Source organism: Balaenoptera acutorostrata, chromosome 8, assembly GCF_949987535.1.
Source record: "Balaenoptera acutorostrata chromosome 8, mBalAcu1.1, whole genome shotgun sequence".
NCBI lineage: Eukaryota > Metazoa > Chordata > Mammalia > Artiodactyla > Balaenopteridae > Balaenoptera > Balaenoptera acutorostrata.
In genome coordinates, this window is record NC_080071.1 from 23,751,508 (window position 1) to 23,770,541 (window position 19,034).

Here is a 19,034-nt window from a genome sequence, read left to right on the forward strand (position 1 = left end):
TGTCAGAGCGTGGCCCTGAAGCTCCCGCCTAATGAGAGCCCCTGGTTTCGATCCGCAAGCTTTGGGGGCAATCTGGGGAGAGTTTGGTGAAAAGGCACCTACAACTCGCCCCTGGGGCTCTGGGGGCGGGGGTGGGGGGTGGGGGGAAGGCCAGCTACTCACTCACCTTCATGGTCGGCGTCTCCTCGGAGCTAAGCTTTCGGAGCGGGAGCGCAGGCAGAAGTCAGGCGAGCCTCCCGGACGCGCGTGCAGCTCCGCAGCTCCGGGAGCGCAGTCACTCGGCGCTCCCAAGTTTCAACCCCGAGTTAAACATTAGTGAGCGCCGGTCCGGCTGGGTATAAAGGGCAGGCTGCGAGCGAAGGCGCGCCGGGCCCCGGCAGTGGCGTCCCGGCCGGGGGGCGCCCGAGAGGCACCTCCCCACGGGCGCGCCGGGCACGGGGCGTCTGCGGGGCGCGCAGGAGGGGTGTGACCGCCCGAGCAGCGGCTAGCCAGCGCCTGGCATCCGATGGCGAGCCCTGAGGCTGCAGACCTGCTGCAGCCCCGGCGGGAGACCATGGTCGGCCTTAACTGAAAGGGACCTCTGCGCTCAGTTCCCGCAACCTCGCGTGGGCAGGCAAGGGGACCTAGCCCAGGGAGGGCACGGGGTTCTGCAAACACACAGTTCACTGCTGGCAGCTGAAGCTAAAACCCAGGCCTCTGTCCTTTGCCAGTGAATGGTATGTTGGGGAGTTCTGGGATGTTTAAAGCTTCTGGAAGGCCAAGAGAGAGAAAAAGTGATTGTTCGCTTGTGGATGGCACTTAGAGGCTGTGTCTGGATTCATTCTCCGCAGGGGATTTCTGGCTTGTCTTGCAGGCTTACCTTCTCATCAAGATGCCAAAAATAATAACAGTAACACTTATGTGGAACTTACTTTTTCCCAGGAGCTGCTCTAAGCATTTATGTGTTTATTTTACAGGGAGGAAGCCTAGGCACAGGAGGTTAAGTCACTTGGCCAAGTCAAGGCAGCTAGGAAGTCGTGGAGCCTGAATTCAGAGTCCGTGTTCTTAACCACTACTGCACAGGGCCTTTCATCTTTCAGTCTTGCAAAGAGGATTTGGAAAAAGGTAAAAGGTCAGGTGTGGCTTCTTCCTCCCTTCCTCCAGGATGCCCTGTAGGTTCCTTCACTCATTCCTTTTTTTCTTCATTCACTCATCCCCACATCCTCCTATTTATTTCACCCATTCCGCAAATATTCGAGTAAATACAAAGTGCCAGAGTCTCATCTAGATGCTGGAGATAGAGAAGTGGGACAAGATAGATGATATTTGTGCACTTGGCACTTTCAGTCTGAAATACACAGGTGAACCTTTGCAGTTAGGTTCTTCCTCTATGCTTACTTCCTCTCTTGTGGATTAAGTACTCCTACTCCCTAAAAGGCCTCTTCAGCTTGCTCACTCAGCTACAAAACCTCTCTGTCCAAAGTTACAGGTAAAAGGTTAAAAATGCAAAGTCCTATGGAGCATTAACACATGATTATGAATAAATTCCAGTTTCCATCCTTTATCTCCAACCCAGACATTGCTTCTGAGCTCAGGGATCTTTTCCCCTCTGGCTACTAGTTGCTTATGACACATACCCTTATTCACACCGAGCTCCAGAGGCTGGAACCGAACTCTTTCTCCTTTCCATCAGCCTCATCCCTTCTCTGATCACCTCTGTCTTCATTATATGGGGATACATGTATATGTATAGCTGATTCACTTTGTTATACAGCAGAAACTAACACACCATTGTAAAGCAATTATACTCCAATAAAGATGTTAAAAAAATAACAAAATAAAAATAAAAACACAGCTCAAAAAAAAAAAAAAAGGTGACCCCATTCACCAGCTACAAAAACTAAAGGCTTAAGTCATCTCAGTTTCTCTTCTCCACTCTCCTGCTACATTCACGTGGCCATCAATTCCTCTCATTTCTGCCTTCACAAGTATTTCTCAAATCCATTTCCTCCTCCCTCTTACAGCTGCTGGGGAGTTGAGTCAATAGTGTTATTGTAGCCTGTGAGCTGGGAAGAGAGGCCGTCCGACAAGGACAACAGGGAATGGTACCATATTGGGGGCTCAGTGTTGATCTCTGCTTTCACCAGTTTGTACACTCAGCAAAATGCAGGAGGCAAGTCGGTACAGTTGAGTGCATGCTTGACCTCCATACCTGCACCGTGACACTATACTTTCAGCAAGCCCCCAGGAAGCTGGGGGAAGTTGGCTGACATCCGTGGGGGCAGATCATCTTGTTCTCTGGAAAGTATTCCACAAAACACAAATATTTTCACTCTCTGCCAACTTCAAGAGATTCTTTCCTAAATCCACCCCCCACCGCCCCAACCTCTTTGTCACTAGTCTTTCAATCTTGTTTTCTTCAAGTCCCTAAGGTACCAGCTGGCCAACACATTAGCCGCCACCTATGAGTCAGTGTAAATCCTATATTAGGCCATCTCTTGTTTCATGAAAAATGGAAAACAGATGTACTACTCCAAGTTCTGTCTGTCAGGATGATTTCTCTTTCTACTAGATTTCAGAACATCCCTGAGAGGGGCTGTAAGGTAGCAGCCATCACTTTTGACTGTTGCCAGCTTACTTCGCATAAGGCTGCGTCTTCCCTCCTCTGTTGCCTGGCTGTGGCGAACTCTTATGAAGCTATAGGTGTGTGTTGAGGGAGAGACACTGAACAATGGGAGAAACACCATGGAGTCTAAGTTCACTGCTCATGGGATTTTTTTTTTTTAACTTTTTATTTTATATTGAAGTGTAGTTGGCTAACAACATGTATCTATTCTTTTTCAAATTCCTTTCCCATTTAGGTTGTTACATAATATTGAGCAGAGTTCCCTGTGCTATACAGTAGGTCCTTGTTGGTTATCCATTTTAAATATAGCAGTGTGTACATGTCAATCCCAAACTTCCTAACTATCCCTTCCCCCCACCCTTCCCCCCCTGGTAACCATAAGTTTGTTCTTTAAGTCTGTGATTTTCTTATGCTGTCTGGACCACTTGTGCTCATCTGCTGTGTCTTATAGATACCATTTTCACTTAATCATGGGACATGGCTGAACATGGCCAACTTTATCATTGGGTAGATCAGGTAACAACCAGTTCATTATCATAGCTCAGGTTGTACAGTTATGAGTTGAGATTGTGTCCCCTCCAAAAAAGATATGTTGGAGTCCTAATCTCCAGTGTTTCAGCAAGTAACCTTATTTGGAGATAGGGTCTTTGTGGAAATCATCAGGTTAAAAAGAAGTCATTAGGGTGGAATCTAATATGAGTGATATCCTTATAAAAAGAGAAAATTGGAAAGCAGAGAAGATGATATGAAGAGAAACAGGAAGAAAACAATGATCTACAAGCCAAGGAGAGAGACCTGGAACAGATCCTTCCCTCATAGGCCTCAGAAGGAACCAACCCTGCTGATCCCTTGATTTTGGTCTTCTAGCCTCCAGAACTGTCAGACAATAAAATGCTGTTGTTTAAACCATCCTGTCTGCAGTACTTTGTTATGGTGGCCCTGGCATACTAATATACTAAGGGTTCCATGATCACGCTTTCAGTGTCTATCAGGGCCCTATAGAAAGAGAGGAGCTGATTTTCATGTAGTGAATAGTCATTGACTGTTGTAGCTTGCATCTAAGATGGGTCCCAAAGTTTGGGGGTGCCTTATTATACATCAATAGATAATCGACGAATTGGCAAAGGGCATGACTTTGTTCTAAAAACCCTAAGCAGATCCTCTGTGATTCTCCTATTGGGGCCTACCAGAGGCTTTGGCTACCATAGGCACTTCTAATAACTATCGTCTGCTAGGTCATTAAGGTTCAATATCAGGGAAGCTTGCACTGTAGCCTAGACCTAGGGAGCCCTCTCTTGCTACAGGTTCCATTAAAAATACACATCCTTAGGTGTACTGAGCAAATAGGTTGGAGAAACACATCCAGTTGTGGTATATGGTATCTCCAAAATCCAAAGAGTTCTGGTAGATATTGTTCCTCTTTGTGGTGGGCATACAAGGTGTAGTGACTTATCTTTCATTTTAAGGGGGATATCCTGACATGCTCTAGACTGCTGAATCCCTTGAAACTTTGCAAAAATTTTCATGGGATTTATCCTCTATTCTGTGGTCATATTTGTCTTGCTAAAGCATATAAGGAACTTGCTACTTACTGTTCCCGAGGTCCAATTAGCATAATATCACCAATGTAATGGCCCCATGTGATGTTCTATGGGATTTCAAGATGATCAAGGTCCCAGGAGATTATATTATGATAGAGAGCATAGCCCTGAAGTAAGATGGTAAAAATATACTGCTGATCCTTCCAGGTGATGGCAAACAGTTTTGGATGGTCCTCAAGAAAAAAACAGTGTTCTTCAGATTAATAGCCACAGATACTAGGACTGTATTGTTTGATCCAGTAAAGTTACCACACCGGAAATGGCAGCTGACATTGTTCCATAGTCCATCTTTTGTATGGGCTGAACAGGGAAGTTAACTGAGTATAGGATAGGGAACCAGCACTGTTGAATCTTTCAGGGTTTTATATGGTGACACCAATCTCTGTACTTGCCCAGGGACGCAGTATTACTTTTGGCTCACCGTATGGATGTGGAAGGACAATTCCAGGGGCTTCCACTTATCCTTTCTTACCATCATCTCTCTCTCTGGGTCAGGGGAGAAATGAGCCAAGGAAGGCAGGCTGACGCTAGAAGCTGGAAAAGCAAGGAAATGAATTCTGCCCTAGAACCTCTAGGAAGAATGCAGCTCCGATGACACCTTGACTGTAGCTGCTTAGGACCTATTTCAGACTTCTGACCTCCAGAACCATAAGACAATACATTTGTGTTGTTTCAAGCTACTAGGTTAAAATAATTTGTTACAGCAACAATAGGAAACTAATATACCACTGGGCAACAGTGATGTTTTAACTCCATAGAAATGGACATAAACCTAGGGCCAGGATTTAATAACTCCTGGGAGGTCTGGGCATATCCCTTCTCACAGAACATTTTCAAATGTAGCTGTATGTCACATGTCCTTCTGAGGAAGGCTTGGAAGAAGATACAAGGAATGTACTGTGGGAGCATTGCAGGGTCTGGCCTCCATTTCAAACAAGGCATTCTGAGTCTATGAACTGGTTTGAGTCTGAAAATGATGAAAAGCCACGAATTTCTATTATGGCAACTTAAGTGAGATTTCTGACCCAGACCTAGAATTTTTCTGAGTTCTGAAATCAAGCCATAGTTTAGAATGCTGCCTGTATACTTCGTTCTTAAGTACCCCATGATAAATGAAACACCACCATTGCAGGTTACACATTTTGATTACGATGTGAAATCAAAATGCAGCTATTTATGGTAATAGCCTCTTTTAAGAACCTGAGTCTTGGAAGCAGGGTCACCTAAAGTGAGCTGTTGCCTTGGAAGGATGCAGTCAATGTCAGATTGCAGCACAAAGCAGATGAAAAGCAGATGGAATAAATACTCTTGTCTCTTTCTCCTAGTCTTGCCAATATCTTGCTGGTGGCCCCCTTTGGTGGAACCCAGCTAAAGGCAGAGGGCAAAGGAGCCTGGATGATAGAGGATGTTACCTGCAGGGGTCAGCTTCCTAAGGCACTGGGCAGGGAAGATAAGGGTGAAAGATGGATAAGAGGGTCCAAATGAAATATAACCAAATAAACGGCCCAACACCATGAGAGTACATATTATTTGCTAAATTGTCTCCCCACAAAGATTGGAGATGTTCCATTTATTCTTTTATCTTTCTCTTCCACCCTTCTCTCTCTAGTGCCTAGTAAAATGCCTGGAACACATCAGTAGTCAATAAGTGTTGGTGGAATAAATGCAAAAATTAAATCAAATGAAGAAAAAATAACATCAGATCTTTTCATTCTTGTCTGCTGGAACCGGAAGCGAGGGGAAAATGGGATGTCGCCGTGTGTGGAAAGAAAGGAGAGAGGGAGGATGGCAGGGCTGGGGGGTTGGGAGGAAGCGGAACAGATCTTACTCTTTGACCTTAGCTCTGCAGGATAAGTAAAGGAAGTACAAAGGTATTTATTCTTTTGCTCAGCACCCTCCTTGCTCTCCATCTAATCAGGGAAATCTGCCCACCTGTGTGGAAATGACTTTTTTAGCATGTCCTTTGGAGTCCAGATCAAAAGTCACTTCTTTCAGATTACCTTCAAAAATAACCCCGTCTGTTTCCATTCCATTTTCTGCTTTCCCTACCAACCAGACTTTGCAAGATTATTCTGCTTGTGTTATTTACAGCAAAATTAATTTCTACCACATGATACAGAGATGACAGACAGATAATTCTGTGGATTTAGACGTATGGAAAGAAGAAATTTCAGACCAAAGGAATAGCTACACAAAACCTGAGTGACAAAGCTGGAGATCTTTAGGGAAAATCTATTAGTTTAGTTTCACCAGGAAATAGGGTTGGTCTTGGACATATTCTTCAGTCTTAAATTCAGTATTCAGTATGTACTAGGGAGCCACTTAAAATTGTCTCCAGAGAAAGGAACACAATCAGACTTGAACTTTAGATATAAGAAGCAGGCAATAGCATAGGCTGGATAGTTGAGAAATGGAAGAACTAGAAATAGGATGAGAATCATAAACTTGATGTTGCAAAATTAATTGGGCAGGTGCTTCTCTGTGTGGAGTTTGTCATAAAAGAATTTAAATCATGTTGATTTGTATTTGTTTACATACAGATCTCTAAAAACTGTTTTCCAGCTGTAGTTTGGGGTGTTTTCCTTGCCCCAGTGATCAGTAATACCAAGTAAGGAGTTCTTCTTACACTCAATACCCAATAAAGTTCTCTTGCTACCTATTAGAACAGACATTAGCCAAAGAGAGAGGAGACTTTCGTGCTTTTCTTTGATTAGCGTCCTTTGGCTAGTCTGTGGGTTTTTAAAAATTTCAATGATTTACTTGATTTACTTGTATTAGCTCCTGACTTAGGAAATAATTGTATGACTTTATGAGAAAATGTGTTTAAGATCCTTGGAGCCAGATTCTCACAAAATGGCTGTGGCTATGATGACTTCTCCTTTTTAGTGTTTTCCAAGCTGTAAATGTGAGGTGATGTGATGGTGGTGGTGTATGTGTATGAGGTTGCGGTAGTGGAGGAGTGGAGAGGCTAGACAGTGGTTACTCCAATTTAAGGAAAGAAGGAGCAAGGACCAGTACAACAAGGCTAGGGACCTCTAACTAAACTGAGAGATCTAATTTGCCATTGTGGGGGACGACCTATTCTCTTTTGAGTGGTAGATCACAGAATCAGAAAGTTATATGTGGAAGGGCCTTCAGATTCGTTGGATGTTGTTTTATTAAGAACAATAGTAAGGGGAAAAAAAGTTCATGCTTGGCATTGGACTAGAGTGAAAAATAAGGCCGTCATTTTTTAAAGTTGTGGTAAAATATACATACTGTAAGATTTACCATATTGAGACTTCCTTGGTGGCGCAGTGGTTAAGAATACACTTGCCAATGCAGGGGACACGGGTTCGAGCCCTGGTCCGGGAAGATCCCACATGTCTCGGAGCAACTAAGCCCGTACACAACAACTACTGAGCCTGTGCTCTAGAGCCCGTGAGCCACAACTACTGAGCCTGCATGCCACAACTACTGAAGACTGCACGCCTAGAGCCTGCACTCGGCAACAAGAGAGGCCACCGAAATCAGAAGCCCGCGCACCGCAACAAAGAATAGCCCCTGCTCGCCACAACTAGAGAAAGCCTGAGTGCAGCAACGAACACCCAACGCAGCCAAAAATAAATAAATAAATTTATTTTAAAAATTAACATCTTAACCATTTTAAAGTGTACAGTCATTTCTTTTTTATCTAGAATAGTCCAAAGTTTGTAATGTAATTTTAGCAGATTAAACATACAGCTTAAAATTATTTATGTAGGATTCTCCTTTTTCTTGACAAGATGGTGGAATAAAACTTGGCTACACTCATAGTATACTTTTTGGACTAGCATCTGTTTACTGGGGCTTGATTTTCTCTCCTTAAAGGCGATATAGGATGGAAAAGAAGGACTACATGGGAATTGGATCTTTTTAGTGATATTACATGGGAGTCTTTGCTATGGGTGTACACAGAGACCTTTATTCTGGTGATATTCCTCGTGCTTTAAGAGAAGGGACAGTAGTTGTAGTATTTCAAACAGAAACTAAACGAACTAGGGAGAACTTTGAAAAGCCAGAAATTACAAGGTAAATGCAGTCCAAGAGGGATGGTCCAATGCTATTTAACTCCCTGGCTGAAAAGCACAGTTTTAGGTAGAAGTATTTACGTGGGCTCTACAGCTTGTTTCTCAAATGTTTTATTTCCTTATTCTCTATGTTCCCCCACCCTCACTTCTATTTAGATATTTTTTTCCTAACCAACACCCACATTCAACTCAAATACCACAGATATACTGTACGTCTGTTTATGTATTTTATGTTCTATATAAATCTGTGCTTTATACATCAGAAAAATAACTTTTTTTGCCCCCAAGAACCACTCCCTAGGGGGCGATATTGCCCTCATTGAGAATGCAGGCTCTATAGTTGCACTGGTTCCAACATGAAGGTGGCAATTACTCAGCAGAATATAACTACTCTTCTTTTACTTTATTTTTTTGAATTTTATTTTATTTATTTTTGTATACAGAAGGTTCTTATTAGTCATCAATTTTATACACATCAGTGTATACATGTCAATCCCAATCTCCCAATTCATCCCACCACCCCCCCCACCCCCCCCCCCGCCACTTTCCCCACTTGGCATCCATACGTTTGTTCTCTGCATCTGTGTCTCAATTTCTACCCTGCAAACCAGTTCATCTGTACCATTTTTCGAGGTTCCACATATATGCATTAACATACAATATTTGTTTTTCTCTTTCTGACTTACTTCACTCTGTATGACAGTCTCTAGATCCATCCACGTCTCTACAAATGACCCAGTTTCGTTCCTTTTTATGGCGGAGTAATATTCCACTGTATATATGTACCACATCTTCCTCAACCATTCGTCTCTCGATGGGCATTTAGGTTGCTTCCATGTCCTGGCTATTGTAAATAGTGCTGCAGTGAACCTTGGTGCATGTGTCATTTTGAATTATGGTTTTCTCTGGCTACATGCCCAGTAGTGGGATTGCTGGATCATATGGTAATTCTATTTTTAGTTTTTAAAGGAACCTCCATACTGTTCTGCAGAGTGGCTGTATCAATTTACATTCCCACCAACAGTGCAAGAGGGTTCCCTTTTCTCCACACCCTCTCCAGCATTTGTTTGTAGATTTTTGGATGATGCCCATTCTAACTGGTGTGAGGTGATACCTCATTGTAGTTTTGATTTGCATTTCTCTAATAATTAGTGATGTTGAGCAGCTTTTCATGTGCTTCTTGGCCATCTGTATGTCTTCTTTGGAGAAATGTCTATTTAGGTCTTCTGCCCATTTTTTGATTAGGTTTTTTGTTTTTTTAATATTGAGCTGCATGAGCTATTCATATATTTTGGAGATTAATCCTTTGTCAGTTGATTCGTTTGCAAATATTTTCTCCCATTCTGAGGGTTGTCTTTTCGTCTTGTTTGTAGTTTCCTTTGCTGTGCAAAAACTTAAGTTTCATTAGGTCCCATTTGTTTATTTTTGTTTTTATTTCCATTACTCTAGGAGGTGGATCAAAAAAGATCTTGCTGTGATTTATGTCAAAGAGTGTTCTTCCTATGTTTTCCTCTAAGAGCTTTATAGTGTCTGGTCTTAAATTTAGGTCTCTAATCCATTTTCAGTTTATTTTTGTGTATGGTGTTAAGGAGTGTTCTAATTTCATTCATTTACATGTAGCTGTCCAGTTCTCCCAGCACCACTTATTGAAGAGACTGTCTTTTCTCCATTGTATATCTTTGCCTCCTTTGTCATAGATTAGTTGACCGTAGTTGCGTGGGTTTATCTCTGGGCTTTCTATCCTGTTCCATTGATGTATATTTCTGTTTCTATGTCAGTACCATATTGTCTTGATTACTGTTGCTTTGTAGTATAGTATGAAGTCAGGGAGTCTGACTCCTCCAGTTCCGCTTTATTCCCTCAAGACTGCTTTGGCTATTTGGGGTCTTTTGTGTCCCATACAAATTTTAATATTTTTTGTTCTAGTTCTGTAAAAAAATGCCATTGGTAATTTGATAGGGATTGCATTGAATCTGTAGATTGCTTTGGGTAGTATAGTCATTTTCACAATATTGATTCTTCCAATCCAAGAACATGGTATATCTCTCCATCTGTTTTATCTTAATTTCTTTCATCAGTGTCTTATTATTTTCTGCATACAGGTCTTTTGTCTCCCTAGGTAGGTTTATTCCTAGGTATTTTATTCTTTTTGTTGCAATGGTAAATGTGGGGTGTTTCCTTAATTTCTCTTGCAGATTTTTCATCATTAGTGTATAGGGATGCAAGAGATTTCTGTGCTTGAATTTTGTATCCTGCAACTTTGCCAAATTCATTGATTAGCTCTAGTAGTTTTCTGGTGGCATCTTTAGGATGCTCTATGTATCATGTCATCTGCAAACAGTGACAGTTTTACTGTTTCTTTTCCAATTTGTATTCTTTTTATTTCTTTTTCTTCTCTGATTGCAGTGGCTAGGACTTCCAAAACTATGTTGGATAATAGTGGTGAGGGTGGACATCCTTGTCTTGTTCCTGATCTTAGAGGAAATGCTTTCCGTTTTTCACCATTGAGAAAGACGTTTGCTGTGGGTTTGTCGTATATGCCCTTTATGATGTTAAGGTAGGTTCCCTCTATGCCCACTTTCTGGAGAGTTTTTCTCATAAATGGGTGTTGAATTTTGTCAAAAGCTTTTTCTGCGTCTCCTGAGATGATCCTATGGTTTTTCTTCCTCAATTTGTTAATATGGTGTATCACATTGGTTGATTTGCGTATATTGAAGAATGCTTGCATCCCTGGGATAAATCCCACTTGATCATGGTGTATGATACTTTTAATGTGTTGTTGGATTCTGTTTCCTGTTGAGGATTTTTGCATCTATATTCATGAGTGATATTGGTCTGTAATTTTCTTTTTTTGTAGTATCTCTGTCTGGTTTTGGTATCAGGGTGATGGTGGCCTCATAGCATGAGTTTGGGAGTGTTCCTTCCTCTACAATTTTTTGGAAGAGTTTGAGAAGGATGGGTGTTAGCTGTTCTCTAAATGTTTGATAGAATTCACCTGGGAAGCCATCTGGTCCTGAACTTTTGTTTCTTGGAAGATTTTTAATCACAGTTTCAATTTCATTACTTGTGATTGGTCTGTGCATATTTTCTATTTCTTCCTGGTTCAGTCTTGGAAGATTATACCTTTCTAAGAATTTGTCCATTTCTTCCAGGTTGTCCATTTTGTTGGCATACAGTTGCTTGTAGTAGTCCCTTAGGATGCTTTGTATTTCTGTGGTGTCTGTTGTAACTTCTTTTTTGTTTCTAATTTTATTGATTTGAGTCCTCTCCCTCTTTTTCTTGATGAGTCTGGTTAATGGTTTATCAATTTTGTTTATCTTCTCAAAGAACCAGCTTTTAGTTTATTGATCTTTACGATTGTTTTCTTTGTTTCTATTTCATTTATTTCTGCTCTGATCTTTATGATTTCTTTCCTTCTACTAACTTTGGGTTTTGTTTGTTCTTCTTTCTCTGATTCTTTTAGGTATAAGGTTAGATTGTTTATTTGAGATGTTTGTTGTTTCTTGAGGTAAGATTTTATTGCTATAAACTTCCCTCTTATAACTGCTTTTGCTGCATCCCATAGGTTTTGGATCATCGTGTTTTCATTGTCATTTGTCTCTAGGTATTTTTTGATTTCCTTTTTGATTTCTTCAGTGATGTCTTGGTTATTTAGTAATGTATTTTTTAGCCTCCATGTGTTTGTGTTTTTTATGTTTTTTTCTATGTAATTGACTTCTAATCTCATAATGCTGTGGTCAGAAAAGATGCTTGATATGATTTCAATTTTCTTAAATTTACTGAGGCTTGATTTGTGACCCAAGATGTGATCTATCCTGGAGAATGTTCTGTGCGCACGTGAGAAGAAAGTGTAATCTGTTGTTTTTGGAAGGAATGTCCTATAAATATCAATTAAATCTATCTGGTCTATGGTGTCATTTAAAGCTTGTGTTTCCTTATTAATGTTCTGTTTGGATGATCTGTCTGTCCATTGGTGTAAGTGAGGTGTTACCGTCCCCCAGTATTACTGTTGTACTGTTGATTCCTCTTTTATAGCTGTTAGCAGTTGCCTTATGTATTGAGGTTCTCCTATGTTGGGTGCATACATATTTATAATTGTTATATCTACTTCTTGGATTGATCCCTTGATCATTATGTAGTGTCCTTCCTTGTCTCTTGTAACATTCTTTATTTTAAAGTCTATTTTATCTGATAAGAGTATTGCCACTCCAGCTTTCTTTTGATTTCCATTTCCATGGACTATCCTTTTCCAACCCCTCACTTTCAGTCTATATGTGTCCCTAGATCTGAAGTGGGTCTGTTGTAGACAGCGTATATGTGGGTCTTGTTTTTGTATCCATTCAGCCAGCCTGTGTCTTTCGGTTGGAGCATTTAATCCATTCACGTTTATGGTAATTATCGATATGTATGTTCCCATTACCATTTTCTTAATTGTTTTGGGTTTGTTTTTGTAGGTCCTTTTCTTCTCTTGTGTTTCCCATTTAGAGAAGTTCCTTCAGCATGTGTTGTAGAGCTGGTTTGGTGGTGTTGAATTCTCTTAACTTTTGCTTGTCTGTAAAGCTTTTGATTTCTCCATCAAATCTGAATGAGATCCTTGCTGGGTAGAGTAATCTTGGTTGTAGGTTCTTCCCTTTCATCACTTTAATTATATCATGCCACTCCCTTCTCACTTGTAGAGTTTCTGCTGAGAAATCAGCTGTTAACCTTATGGGATTTCCCTTGTATGTTATTTGTCATTTTTCCCTTGCTGCTTTCAATACTTTTTCTTTGTCTTTAATTTTTGCCAGTTTGATTACTGTGTGTCTTGGCATGTTTCTCCTTGTGTTTATCATGTATGTGACTCTCTGTGCTTCCTGGACTTCGGTGGCTATTTCCTTTCCCATGTTTGGGGAGTTTTCGACTATAATCTCTTCAAATATTTTCTGGGTTGTTTTCTCTCCCTCTTCTCCTTCTGGGACCCATATAATGTGAATGTTGTTATGTTTAATGTTGTCCCAGAAGTCTCTTAGGCTGTCTTCATTTCTTTTCATTCTTTTTTCTTTATTCTGTTACGCAGCAGTGAATTCCACCATTCTGTCTTCCAGGTCACTTATCTATTCTTCTGCCTCAGTTATTCTGCTATTGATTCCTTCTAGTGTAGTTTTCATTTCAGTTATTGTATTGTTCATCTCTGTTTGTTTGTTCTTTAATTCTTTTAAGTCTTTGTTAAACATTTCTTGCATGTTCTTGATCTTTGCCTCCATCTTTTTCCGAGGTCCTGGATCATCTTAACTCTCATTATTCTGAATTCTTTTTCTGGAAGGTTTCCTATCTCCACTTCATTTAGTTGTTTTTCTGGGGTTTTATCTTGTTTCTTCATCTGGTACATAGCTCTTTGCCTTTTCATCTTGTCTATCTTTCTGTGAATGTGGTTTTTTTTCCACAGGCTGCAGGATTGTAGTTCTTCTTGCTTCTGAAAGAAGGTATTTTCAATTCAATGCATATGGAGCTTCTGCTAGTGATGGAGGGTCGCCTGCAGAGGCGGGGGACAGCTGTGGCTCACTGCAGGGACAAGGGCTCTGGCAGCAGAAGTTCTGGGAAGTACTCCTTGGTGTGAGCCCTCCCAGAGTGTGCCATTAGCCACACCAAAGGGCCTGTAGTCCATAGCTACTCTTTTAGAGCACTGGTTCCAGCATAGGATAGAAATACTGAGTTCACTCTGGGAAAGCTAACCTCTGAAATCTTAATGCTGAGAGACTGAACATGCAAAGAGACAACGGCCAGACAGTTGGATTCTCACTCACCACCTCTACAACAATCTGCCCAAAGTGGTCAGGACTTGGTCAATGATTGCCAGCTTTGCTATTTTTGCCCTTTCTTCCAACACAGAACCACTCAGAAAAAGATGAATATGCTCCTTAATTCAATCTTATAAGATGCTCCACTTCTAGTTAGCCCACCTCCTGTTTTCCCATACCAATAATCTCCAATTCGAGCATACTGGAAGCCCCACTTCTTTTCACTGTAAAGCATTCCCACTCCCCTGCCAGCCTTTGAGTCCAAATGTCAAGCTATGGTGGTTGACTCCCTTGCTATATTAAGCTCTGAAAAAATAGCCTTTGCTTGTTCTCATTTGGGTAATCTTTGTTTATTTCCATAACATGGAATGAAGATTGCAGCCATGGAAGACCTTACATGCTTAAAAAGACACCATAGATAATAACCACTTCTCCATTCCAGTGTTTGAGTAGCATGCATGGCTCATCCATTGGTCTCTGTTTTCTTCAACCACCCCAAAGGCTGTTATAACGTTCTTTATCTTGTCCTTTTTTAGCACACTATTTAAATAATTCAAGTGATTTTTTTAGCCATTTGGCTACAGCAGTGATAACATTCAAAGATGTCTGGAACTGCAGGCAGGTGCCAAAAGAATTAGATAAGTCACTCAATAGGAGTCTTATATATACAAAAACTCTATTACTCAGTTTCTTGAATACTTACATGTTAACTTGGATTTTGATACAGTCCAGAAAAAGGCTCAGTGTTCAAGTGACTACTTCCTGAAGATTTTATTACAAATGTTTTCTCTTTAGAGTTAAGACTTTCTGTCACATCCACAAGTATATTAGCATTAATATGTTGCCAGATAAACTAAAAAAGATTTCAGCAGTGACAGAAAGATGAATTGTGAATTTGTTTAGAAGATTGATTTGAAATCAGGTCATGTGGTCTGAATAACAATGCAAAGACCACCCAAAGTCTTTTGGATAGAAACTAGGTGATGGCCATGAATATTGAGAAGAAAACTTTATCAAAGACTCCTCAATGGTAACTAATGAGTCTGGCTTCTACTAATGGAAGACCAAAAAATTTCAATATGCCGATTCTATTATGTAAAATACAATATATATTTTAGATTTTTATTTCATTATTTATTTACTTCGTTTTTTCATATTGTTGTTGACTTCTAATTTAATTTTGTTATGATCAGAAAACAGTTTTTAAGTTTTTAAGACTTATTTTATGGCCAAGCATGTAGTCTATTTTAGTGAATATATAATAGGAACTTCAAAGAAATTGGGTATTTTCTAGTTAGCCAATATATTGTTCTAAAAATGTCAACTAAATCAAAGATTTGCTAAACTTGTTCAGATCTTTTAGACTTATTTTTTGTAATTTTATTTCATTAATTGGATGCTAAACTATTCTACTACAGATTTTTTAAAAATATTTTGAGTGTAACTAATTATTTACATTTAGCTTTAATTCAATCAAGGTTCGTACTTCTTGAGATGCTACTTTGCCAGGCAGTGTACTGGAACATCACAGTGAACAAGTCAGGTCCAATAGGGGGAGCACAGTGTTTACAAACAAGTTGATCATTGTGAATCCATCCAAGCTTGCTACCAAAACCCAAGACCAAATGTCAGAGATTATTAAGCTTTACTGGCCCCCAAAAAGCATTCTGGGGGGGAGGTGGGGGAGATTAGACCTCCCAGGGGCCACGTGAATGTGCTGGGCTATGGATCTGATGTTTAGAATTTGGTAGTCAGTCCTCTTGGCTCCTTCCTGTAAGTACCCTTCCTTCTGTTTTCCTCCCAGGTCTTGCTGTCTCTTCTTTTCCACTGTCTCTTCTGTGTCACGGTATCCCCTTCAGGAATATCTCTTTCAAACCAGTCCCCAGAGGTGAAGTCCCCGCCTCCCCACCTCTTTCTCCTCTCTCAAATTCCATCTATTCTGTAAACAGCTTCAACTGGAGGTTGACAGGATTGCTATATGCATTTTATCAGGACTTTTGAGGCCAGAAGCTTTTATTTGATTCTTAAAAGTTTTGCCAGATACACCTGGTGCATACCTCTGTCATTCCTCTTACCATGGATGAAATAAAAATTCACATTCTAAGGCAAGTTAAGGAAAATTTAAGCATAATATTTTTCTCTGTCCTTTGGCCACTTCTCTCCCCTCTACTGTGCTTTGTATACCTGCATATACATCAGCCACAGTTCCCCATCGCCAGAAAATACCTGCTCAACCATAAAGAGCAACATTTTTCTAACATCAATAAGATAACTCCCTAGGAGATAACCTTCTTAATCTTGTAAGGGACCATGATGACCCATGACCCACTACTCACTTTGTACTTGCAGATCTGGATTGTGCAAACTATCGACATTTAATGTACAGCCCTCTATCTCAAAAAGCAATACAACTGTGCTTTGACCTCTAATGGGAGGAACAGTTCTTGGAGCTTTCTGAGAGGCTGTTCCTGGTTTATAATCCTCCATTTGGCTCGAGTAAAATTCTCTATTTCTTTCCTATATCAACTGACTAATTTTTTTTCGTCGACACCATATTACATTGAAATGATCTCTTGACTTTCTGTCTCTCTTATGCTGCTTTGACTGTGGCAGACATGTGTTATTAATATTTGTATTTCCAGAAACTACAACAGTGTTGGACTTGGGTGAACTCAGCAAAGTACCAAAGCTATAAACACAGAAACACCAGCTTCTTCCAGCCAATCAACATACCACCTGGAAGGCAGCATGGAGAAGAGAAATGAGCAAAGATTTTAAAGTCTGACAAGCTTGGATCTGTCATCCAATTACTGTATGCCCTGGGTCTTTTTTTTTTTAAAAGCTACTTCACAGAGTTGTGGAGATTTAATGAGATAATAACTGAGTAATCTTGGCTACTCCCTGAAGCTTTCAGATTTATCTACATGCTGGTGTATCTCTTCGGTTGGGATCTCTCTGCTGGATTCTGAGCCATCTGGAAGTCCTTGCCTGGATGACTCAGAGGCCTATCAAATGCAATTTAGCCAAGAGTAAGTTAATTATTAATTACTGCTGGCGCTACCCCAGCTCATCCCTGACCCCCTCCACAAAGTTCCATCCTTTCCCTCATGCCCCATTTCAGTGAGAGGTATCGACACCACATTGCCCAAGCCAGAAACCCAGGGGTCCTCCTTGATGTCTACTCACTCCTTACCCCACACAGCGACCCCTTTAGCATCTGTTTTATTTGTCCACATCCCTCTAAGCTCACTCCACCTTTTTGTAGGCTTTCCTCTCTTCTGGTTCAGACCACCCTACCAGCATCCTCTGAACGGCCTCTTGTCTTGTAATTTCACTCCAGTGCAGCCTCTGTCACTTTCTTGTTTCAAATTGGTGGCTTCTCCTGCTGCAGGATAAAGTACAAATTCCTTATCGTGAGCTGGTCTCTGCTTCACCTTCCTTCTTACCTCACCTTCCCAACCTCCCACCTACACCAAGAGACTTGCATTTCTAAGCATTGCCCTTCTTTCCTTTGCTTCCAGATCTTCAAACACAATACTCCCTCTGCCTGGTATTCCGTTCCCCGTGTTTTTCATCTGGCTAAATTCCAATCAACCTTCCAGACTCCAGTGTCGTTTCTTCTAAGAAGCCTTGTCTACCACCTGTCCAAGTGAGTTGCTTTGCCTCTGTGCTCCTAGAGAGCCTTGTGTCTCACTTCTTTTTAACAAAACACTTGTCACTCTATAATGTAATTATCTAATGTAGTAATAGCTAAGATTTATGGACCCTATGTTATGTGCTGGATGTTCTTTTAAGTACTTTACTTGTATTAGCTCGCTTAATCTCATGATAATCCTATGCAGTAAGTGCTATTATCACCCTCACTTTGCAGACGAGGACATGGAAGCACAGAGAAGTAAATATTTCTCTCAGTATCACACAGCCAGCATCCGAACCTAAGAGGTCTGACTCCAGAGTCCATATGATTATCCACTCTGGATTTTTGTATCCAATAATCTCTGAGGATTTTGTCTATGTTGTTTACTGAGGTAATTCCAGGGCTAAGAATAAAGTCTGGCATGTAATAGCTGCTCACAAAGTGTTTACAGACTCACTGAATAAGTAAATACTAATTCATTTGTGTCTCTTCCTTCTGAAGGGTCGGGGACTGGGGTTCACTCTGTGTATTCCCAACAGCTAGCCTGGTACCTTGTACATAAGAAAATCAGTAAGCTTGTCTCTGTGCATAGGTTCACTGCCACTCGGAGTTCGAAGATTCCACTTCTCCTTTGTGCTTTTCTGAGACCTTGCATCCACCCTGCCACGCCATAGCACACTTTGCTGCATGTCAATTTTCAGCGTGTAGAAAAAAATCTGGTCAGCTGCTGCTCGACAGCTGGAAAAACAGAGCTACACTGGAGCCAAACAATTTTGTATCTAAGGGAAGCAGGGAGGAGAACCTCCTACCTTGTGTGGGTATGTGGGTGGAGGGCTGAATCACTGAGTTCTTTGAATTCCTTGGAAAAAGATAACACAAAGGAATATTACACGACATGGAGAAATAGGAAGGAATAAGCAGAAACATAAAAAGGATTTAAAAGTTGAAAAATATGATCTACAAGGCTAAAAATAGTTGCAATCAAATTTGGAGAGAAGAAAGCTGGGGTCAGCATTCCAGTGCCCTGAGGGGCCATGCATGACTGAGCGCTCCAATTTGAAAGCTGCTGAGCAGATGTTCCCAGGCCTCGAGGAGGAGAGGACTGTGCAACAGGCCTAGACTGACCTTGAGAGGCTGAGACAGGGGGAAAGGAACAACTTTGCTAGGGGAACGACAGCCTGAGCTTCTGCAAAACATTATAAAAGAATATCCTCGAGTTCTTTGTGACCCCACCCAGAAGGAAGGGAGGTGACAAGTAATGATGATATTTCCTGGGTAGTAGGTGTATTTTGCACTTTTCCCCCTAAATGAGCACTTTAAAATTCCAATTGATTTTTTACACGCATTGCAGAATTTCTCTAGAAA

The 19,034-nt window shown here is 40.9% G+C and overlaps 1 protein-coding gene across 2 annotated transcripts in view; it reads right to left on the reverse strand.

The window, feature by feature from the left end:
- DPP4 (dipeptidyl peptidase 4) overlaps positions 1-459 on the reverse strand; it is a 78,420-nt gene extending 77,961 nt beyond the window's left edge. For both annotated transcript variants that reach the window (XM_057551402.1, XM_057551401.1), the window contains exon 1: positions 167-459. In XM_057551402.1, the coding sequence (XP_057407385.1) occupies positions 167-172 (6 nt within the window). In that variant the 5' untranslated portion in view covers positions 173-459. The remainder of the gene's footprint in view (positions 1-166) is intronic.
- Between the last annotated feature and the right edge of the window lie 18,575 nt (positions 460-19,034).